Genomic DNA, 7,833 nt, shown 5'->3' with positions numbered 1-7,833 from the left:
TCAGGGGCGTGTGAGCAGCTCCCTGGGTATGCTGGGCAGGATCAGGCTGATGAGGGCATCACTGAACCAGTAGCTGAGGGGCAGGAACAGGAGGCAGGAGTCCCAGCTGGCTGAGTAGCAGCTGTGAGGATAGCAGGCGAGCAGGGCATGCACCATGGCATCAGTGATGTGGGACAGGCAGGCACTGATCAGGGGGTACAGCTGCACAGGCACCTTGGTGTCTGGGTGGGCAGAGGTGGGGGATCAGCCCAGCCTGGCATGCTGGCAGTGGAGTGCCAGGGCCACACAGGGAAGTACTCACAGGACTGGACATAACCCTGGCCGTAGGCTGCCTTGGCCTCTGCCGGGAGCTGCTCCCAGAGGTGCTCCAAGTTCTTCAGCAGTGCCCAGGGGTTGGTCAGGCTGGTGCGGAAGCTGCCAGGCTCAATGATGGAGACCTGCACCCCAAAAGGGCACAGCTCATGCCTGCCCAGGGAGGGGACGTCAGCCCTGGGGCTAGAGCTGCCAGCCTGAGCTGAGCTGGGGCAGGGACTGAGCTACACAGGGTAAGGGGCAGCCTGTGACCCTACCGTGGGCACAGCACCATCCCATTGGGGAGTGCAGGGGAGCCCTCACCTTGCCCAGGGTTTGCACAATGGCTGCTTAGGCCATGCCCTGGTTTCCCAACCTGTGGGCAGCTGTGTTGGTGTTTCACAAACCCCCAGCCTGTGCCACCCACGGGGATGGATTTCACTGGGAGTGACACAAAACCCTCTGTGGGAAAAGTGGGTCAAAGTTACCTGGCACACCTGGTTCTGTTGGAGGAGCAGGGCTTCAGCCTCAGCCCTAGTAGAGGGGGAGCAGAAGTTGTCTTTGTAAAGAAGCAAACTGGTAAAGTCCAATGGCTCGGTGAGGCTCACTGCCAGGGCAAGCGGTGCCAGCTGGTGTGGGCAGGGCCTCCCTTCTGCCTGCCACAGCCTAGGAATTCAGACTGGGAAGCCAGGGCTGGTGTGTGCCATGCTGGACTTACCTGAGGCCGTCAGAGAAGGCCTCCACACCATACTTGGAGATGCAGTACCCCCCACCAAAAAAGGCAACCCTGCCCATCACGCTGGCCACGTTGACCACCCGGCCCCGAGCCTGGCGCAGCAGGGGCAGGAGGCTCAGGGTCACCTCGATGAGGCCAAGCAGGTTGACATCCAGCACCTTGGCAAAGTCCTCCTTGGACAGCCACTCATTAGGGGCAGTGGGAATAGCGATCCCTGCATTGTTCACCAATCCCCAGAGACCTGGAGAAGAGGGCAAGGGGTGACTGGGGCTGTTCCTCTGCCCACAGCCCTGATCTGGCACCAGCTGTGCCCACACAGGACTGTGAGGCAGCAGCAAGGCTGGCAGGAGGGAAGATGGGGGTGAGGATGGGGATGACGATGGGGTGTGAGTTGGGGGTGAGAATGGGGGTGAGGATGGGGGTGAGGATGGAGGTGAGGATGGGGTGTCCCCAACGTACCTCGGCTGCCCACACGCTCCCGTACCCAGGCGGCGGTGGCGGCGATGCTCTGGCTGGAGGTGACGTCCAGCAGGACGGTTTGCAGGCGGGAGGAGGCTTCCGCCCGCAGCCGCGCAGCGCCGGCCTCGGTCAGGCAGGCGGCCAGCACCGGCAGCCCCCGCGCGTCCAGCTGCCGGGCCAGCAGGTTCCCGAAGCCGCTGTCGCAGCCTGTGATCAGCACGAACTTCTCCGAGAGCCCGGGCACCGTCTGCCGCTCCCGGTGCCAGCGCCGCAGCAGGTACAGCCCTGCCAGCACCGCCGCCAGCCACAGCCACATCCTCGGGTACCGGTACCAGCCCCTGCCCAGCCCCAGCTCCTGCCGCATTTATAGGGGCTGCAAGCAGAGGACCAGCCCCAGGTGGGCCATGGGTAGTGCTGTGGCTGGAGCCGGACCGGCCCGGCCAGAGGCGGGCGGAGAGGCTTGCAGCAGCACCTGGAGATTTCGTATCTCTGATTTTGCAATTCCCGACTTCACCACACATGGATCTGCGTGCCCGGGGCTCTGCCCTGGCGTTTCACGGCTCTTTGTGCTGGAAGGTGGATCCAGCCGCCCCGTGGGCTCAGCTCTCCAGACGGGGTCGGCAGCACTTGATCCCCGACTTCTATTTCCCATCGACTGCACTCGCCTGGATTTGGTCCTGCATGAGGAGGCAGCCAAGGCACTGGAGCGAGCCTGCGCACAGGCAAAGGATTGTCTGCAGCCACAGCCTGGGCAGGGGCAAAAGAGTGTCCCCAGCTGCACTGATGCCTGGCTGTGGTTGGCTGCAGCAGGGCAGGCATTGCTGCCAGAGCACTGAGGGTCTGCAAAGAAGCAGGTTGAGGAGGGAGCAGCTCTTGCACCCAACAGGCACTGCACCCTGCACAGAGTGGGAACATGGGGGACAAGACAGAGGCCCCAGGCAGGGCACTGCCAGCAGCCACACTGCTTCTGTTGGAGGAGCAGGGCTGCAGCCTCAGCTGAAGCCAAGCCTTAGTAGGTGGGGAGCAGAAATTGTCTTTATTGAGAAGCAAACTGGTCTGTGATCAGAGAACAGTGAGAGCTACACTCAGTTAGAACGTCATGAACCCATTGGCATGGCCCTGCCTGTGGGCAATGCCCATCCCACTCTGCGCAGCTAGGGCCTGGCTGCTGCTGCTGCATGCTGTGGGCAGTTTTGTGCCCCTCAGTCCAAGGAGGACATTGAGGGCTGGAGCAGGTCCAGAGAAGGGCAACCAAGCTGGGGAAGGATCTGCAGAACAGGGGCTGGGGAGGAGCAGCTGAGGGAGCTGGGGGTGTTCAGCCTGGAGAAGAAGACGCTGAGGGGGGACCTTCTGGATCTCTTCAAATCCCTGAGAGGAGGCTGGAGCCAGGTGGGGGCTGGGCTCTTCTGCCAAGGAACAAGAGACAGGACAAGAATAGAGATGGCCCTTGGGGACATGTTTGGGTGGCCATGGTGGGGTTGGGGTTACAGCTGGGCTGGGTGATCTCAGAGGGCTTCTGCAGCAGGAACTGCTCTGATTCCACAGCAGTCAGCTGCTGATGCCAGGTCCCTGCCTTAGGCTCTCCAGGCAGGTTTTGGGTATAAGCAGTTGAAGATGAAGTCAGTGAGGGCCGAGGGCAGGTAGCTGAGTGGGATGTAGAACAGCTTGGCATCCCAGCCCACTGAGTAGCGGGCACGGGGGTGGCAGCTGGTCAGGGCGTGCTGCATGCAGTCGGTCACCAGCCCCAGATTTGAGCTGCATTTCTTCTGTAACATCTTTAGGGAGACGGAATCTGCAGGCAGAAAGCAGTGTTCAGGCTGCTGGGCTTGGAGCCCTGAGCCAAAGGCAGCCAAAAGCTGTGGGGACACCCCCAGGCCCTGGGGATGTGCCTTGTGTCAGGAGAGAGCAGCAAGACTGCACCTCGACGTGAGCTACTTACAGCCCTGCAGGTAACTCTCCCCATAAATGGCTTTGGTCTCCTGTGGGAGCTTCTCCCACGCACGGTGAAATTGCTTCTCCACATTCTGGCTGCTGATGATGTCTGTCCTGAAGTAGCCTGGCTCAATGATGCTGACCTTCACCCCAAAGTGCCGCACTTCGAGCCTGGAAGGGATCAAGCCCCATGGAACAGGCAAGCAGTGCCCAGGGCGTTCACTGCCCACTGGCATGGGCTGTGCATGGGCACCAGATACCATGGGGGATGCACTGTGGCCTCATGCAAGAGGTTGGCAGAGAGCCTGATCACCCCAGTGGGCCACCAGTCAATCCCAGTATGTGTCTGAGATGTCTGAGCAAACATCTGTATGGCCTGGATGGGACTGCTCAGAGCAAATAGCACGGCCACTGCTGGCAGGGTCTGACACAGGGGTAAAGTCCAATGGGTGAGGCTCACTGCCAGGGCAAGCGGTGCCAGCTGGTGTGGGCAGGGCCTCCCTTCTGCCTGCCACAGCCTAGGAATTCAGACTGGGAAGCCAGGGCTGGTGTGTGCCATGCTGGACTTACCTGAGGCCGTCAGAGAAGGCCTCCACACCATACTTGGAGATGCAGTACCCCCCACCAAAAAAGGCAACCCTGCCCATCACACTGGCCACGTTGACCACCCGGCCCCGAGCCTGGCGCAGCAGGGGCAGGAGGCTCAGGGTCACCTCGATGAGGCCAAGCAGGTTGACATCCAGCACCTTGGCAAAGTCCTCCTTGGACAGCCACTCATTAGGGGCAGTGGGAATAGCGATCCCTGCATTGTTCACCAATCCCCAGAGACCTGGAGAAGAGGGCAAGGGGTGACTGGGGCTGTTCCTCTGCCCACAGCCCTGATCTGGCACCAGCTGTGCCCACACAGGACTGTGAGGCAGCAGCAAGGCTGGCAGGAGGGAAGATGGGGGTGAGGATGGGGATGACGATGGGGTGTGAGTTGGGGGTGAGAATGGGGGTGAGGATGGGGGTGAGGATGGAGGTGAGGATGGGGTGTCCCCAACGTACCTCGGCTGCCCACACGCTCCCGTACCCAGGCGGCGGTGGCGGCGATGCTCTGGCTGGAGGTGACGTCCAGCAGGACGGTTTGCAGGCGGGAGGAGGCTTCCGCCCGCAGCCGCGCAGCGCCGGCCTCGGTCAGGCAGGCGGCCAGCACCGGCAGCCCCCGCGCGTCCAGCTGCCGGGCCAGCAGGTTCCCGAAGCCGCTGTCGCAGCCTGTGATCAGCACGAACTTCTCCGAGAGCCCGGGCACCGTCTGCCGCTCCCGGTGCCAGCGCCGCAGCAGGTACAGCCCTGCCAGCACCGCCGCCAGCCACAGCCACATCCTCGGGTACCGGTACCAGCCCCTGCCCAGCCCCAGCTCCTGCCGCATTTATAGGGGCTGCAAGCAGAGGACCAGCCCCAGGTGGGCCATGGGTAGTGCTGTGGCTGGAGCCGGACCGGCCCGGCCAGAGGCGGGCGGAGAGGCTTGCAGCAGCACCTGGAGATTTCGTATCTCTGATTTTGCAATTCCCGACTTCACCACACATGGATCTGCGTGCCCGGGGCTCTGCCCTGGCGTTTCACGGCTCTTTGTGCTGGAAGGTGGATCCAGCCGCCCCGTGGGCTCAGCTCTCCAGACGGGGTCGGCAGCACTTGATCCCCGACTTCTATTTCCCATCGACTGCACTCGCCTGGATTTGGTCCTGCATGAGGAGGCAGCCAAGGCACTGGAGCGAGCCTGCGCACAGGCAAAGGATTGTCTGCAGCCACAGCCTGGGCAGGGGCAAAAGAGTGTCCCCAGCTGCACTGATGCCTGGCTGTGGTTGGCTGCAGCAGGGCAGGCATTGCTGCCAGAGCACTGAGGGTCTGCAAAGAAGCAGGTTGAGGAGGGAGCAGCTCTTGCACCCAACAGGCACTGCACCCTGCACAGAGTGGGAACATGGGGGACAAGACAGAGGCCCCAGGCAGGGCACTGCCAGCAGCCACACTGCTTCTGTTGGAGGAGCAGGGCTGCAGCCTCAGCTGAAGCCAAGCCTTAGTAGGTGGGGAGCAGAAATTGTCTTTATTGAGAAGCAAACTGGTCTGTGATCAGAGAACAGTGAGAGCTACACTCAGTTAGAACATCATGAACCCATTGGCATGGCCCTGCCTGTGGGCAATGCCCATCCCACCCTGCGCAGCTAGGGCCTGGCTGCTGCTGCTGCATGCTGTGGGCAGTTTTGTGCCCCTCAGTCCAAGGAGGACATTGAGGGCTGGAGCAGGTCCAGAGAAGGGCAACCAAGCTGGGGAAGGATCTGCAGAACAGGGGCTGGGGAGGAGCAGCTGAGGGAGCTGGGGGTGTTCAGCCTGGAGAAGAAGACGCTGAGGGGAGACCTTCTGGATCTCTTCAAATCCCTGAGAGGAGGCTGGAGCCAGGTGGGGGCTGGGCTCTTCTGCCAAGGAACAAGAGACAGGACAAGAATAGAGATGGCCCTTGGGGACATGTTTGGGTGGCCATGGTGGGGTTGGGGTTACAGCTGGGCTGGGTGATCTCAGAGGGCTTCTGCAGCAGGAACTGCTCTGATTCCACAGCAGTCAGCTGCTGATGCCAGGTCCCTGCCTTAGGCTCTCCAGGCAGGTTTTGGGTATAAGCAGCTGAAGATGAAGTCAGTGAGGGCCGAGGGCAGGTAGCTGAGTGGGATGTAGAACAGCTTGGCATCCCAGCCCACTGAGTAGCGGGCACGGGGGTGGCAGCTGGTCAGAGCGTGCTGCATGCAGTCGGTCACCAGCCCCAGATTTGAGCTGCATTTCTTCTGCATCATCTTTAGGGAGACGGAAACTGCAGGCAGAAAGCAGTGTTCAGGCTGCTGGGCTTGGAGCCCTGAGCCAAAGGCAGCCAAAAGCTGTGGGGACACCCCCAGGCCCTGGGGATGTGCCTTGTGTCAGGAGAGAGCAGCAAGACTGCACCTCGACGTGAGCTACTTACAGCCCTGCAGGTAACTCTCCCCATAAATGGCTTTGGTCTCCTGTGGGAGCTTCTCCCACGCACGGTGAAATTGCTTCTCCACGTTCTGGCTGCTGGTGATGTCTGTCCTGAAGTAGCCTGGCTCAATGATGCTGACCTTCACCCCAAAGTGCCGCACCTCGAGCCTGGAAGGGATCAAGCCCCATGGAACAGGCAAGCAGTGCCCAGGGCGTTCACTGGCCACTGGCATGGGCTGTGCATGGGCACCAGATACCATGGGGGATGCACTGCGGCCTCATGCAAGAGGTTGGCAGAGAGCCTGATCACCCCAGTGGGCCACCAGTCAATCCCAGTATGTGTCTGAGATGTCTGAGCAAACATCTGTATGGCCTGGATGGGACTGCTCAGAGCAAATAGCACGGCCACTGCTGGCAGGGTCTGACACAGGGGTAAAGTCCAATGGGTGAGGCTCACTGCCAGGGCAAGCGGTGCCAGCTGGTGTGGGCAGGGCCTCCCTTCTGCCTGCCACAGCCTAGGAATTCAGACTGGGAAGCCAGGGCTGGTGTGTGCCATGCTGGACTTACCTGAGGCTGTCGGAGAAGGCCTCCACACCATACTTGGAGATGCAGTACCCCCCACCAAAAAAGGCAACCCTGCCCATCACGCTGGCCACATTGACCACCCGGCCCCGAGCCTGGCGCAGCAGGGGCAGGAGGCTCAGGGTCACCTCGATGAGGCCAAGCAGGTTGACATCCAGCACCTTGGCAAAGTCCTCCTTGGACAGCCACTCATTAGGGGCAGTGGGAATAGCGATCCCTGCATTGTTCACCAGTCCCCAGAGACCTGGAGAAGAGGGCAAGGGGTGACTGGGGCTGTTCCTCTGCCCACAGCCCTGATCTGGCACCAGCTGTGCCCACACAGGACTGTGAGGCAGCAGCAAGGCTGGCAGGAGGGAAGATGGGGGTGAGGATGGGGATGACGATGGGGTGTGAGTTGGGGGTGAGAATGGGGGTGAGGATGGGGGTGAGGATGGAGGTGAGGATGGGGTGTCCCCAACGTACCTCGGCTGCCCACACGCTCCCGTACCCAGGCGGCGGTGGCGGCGATGCTCTGGCTGGAGGTGACGTCCAGCAGGACGGTTTGCAGGCGGGAGGAGGCTTCCGCCCGCAGCCGCGCAGCGCCGGCCTCGGTCAGGCAGGCGGCCAGCACCGGCAGCCCCCGCGCGTCCAGCTGCCGGGCCAGCAGGTTCCCGAAGCCGCTGTCGCAGCCTGTGATCAACACGAACTTCTCCGAGAGCCCGGGCACCGTCTGCCGCTCCCGGTGCCAGCGCCGCAGCAGGTACAGCCCTGCCAGCACCGCCGCCAGCCACAGCCACATCCTCGGGTACCGGTACCTGGTCTAGAGGAGGAACGGGCACGGGGAACAGCACCGGGAGTGCCACGGGAGCTGT

General features: G+C 62.0%; 3 protein-coding genes across 3 annotated transcripts; all 3 read right to left on the bottom strand.

Moving 5' to 3' along the window:
* On the bottom strand, positions 1-1,802 carry LOC128979012 (retinol dehydrogenase 16-like). The gene is made up of 4 exons (XM_054397079.1): positions 1,487-1,802; positions 1,010-1,268; positions 302-465; positions 1-221 (listed from the first exon to the last, which is right to left on the bottom strand). Exons 1-4 carry the CDS (start codon positions 1,800-1,802, stop codon positions 1-3), a joined length of 960 nt encoding a protein of 319 aa, XP_054253054.1.
* A 1,258-nt stretch (positions 1,803-3,060) lies between these two features.
* LOC128979067 (retinol dehydrogenase 16-like) lies at positions 3,061-4,781 on the bottom strand. Its single transcript, XM_054397162.1, has 4 exons — positions 4,466-4,781; positions 3,989-4,247; positions 3,426-3,589; positions 3,061-3,278 (listed from the first exon to the last, which is right to left on the bottom strand). The coding sequence occupies exons 1-4, from the start codon at positions 4,779-4,781 to the stop codon at positions 3,061-3,063; spliced, it is 957 nt and encodes a 318-aa protein (XP_054253137.1).
* Positions 4,782-6,039: 1,258 nt separating this feature from the next.
* LOC128979066 (retinol dehydrogenase 16-like) lies at positions 6,040-7,760 on the bottom strand. The gene is made up of 4 exons (XM_054397161.1): positions 7,445-7,760; positions 6,968-7,226; positions 6,405-6,568; positions 6,040-6,257 (listed from the first exon to the last, which is right to left on the bottom strand). Exons 1-4 carry the CDS (start codon positions 7,758-7,760, stop codon positions 6,040-6,042), a joined length of 957 nt encoding a protein of 318 aa, XP_054253136.1.
* Between the last annotated feature and the right edge of the window lie 73 nt (positions 7,761-7,833).

This window comes from Indicator indicator, chromosome 41 (genome assembly GCF_027791375.1).
Source record: "Indicator indicator isolate 239-I01 chromosome 41, UM_Iind_1.1, whole genome shotgun sequence".
Classification (NCBI taxonomy): Eukaryota; Metazoa; Chordata; class Aves; order Piciformes; family Indicatoridae; genus Indicator; species Indicator indicator.
Note: the sequence above shows the minus strand (reverse complement) of the source record. Positions and strands in the feature narration are given on the sequence as shown.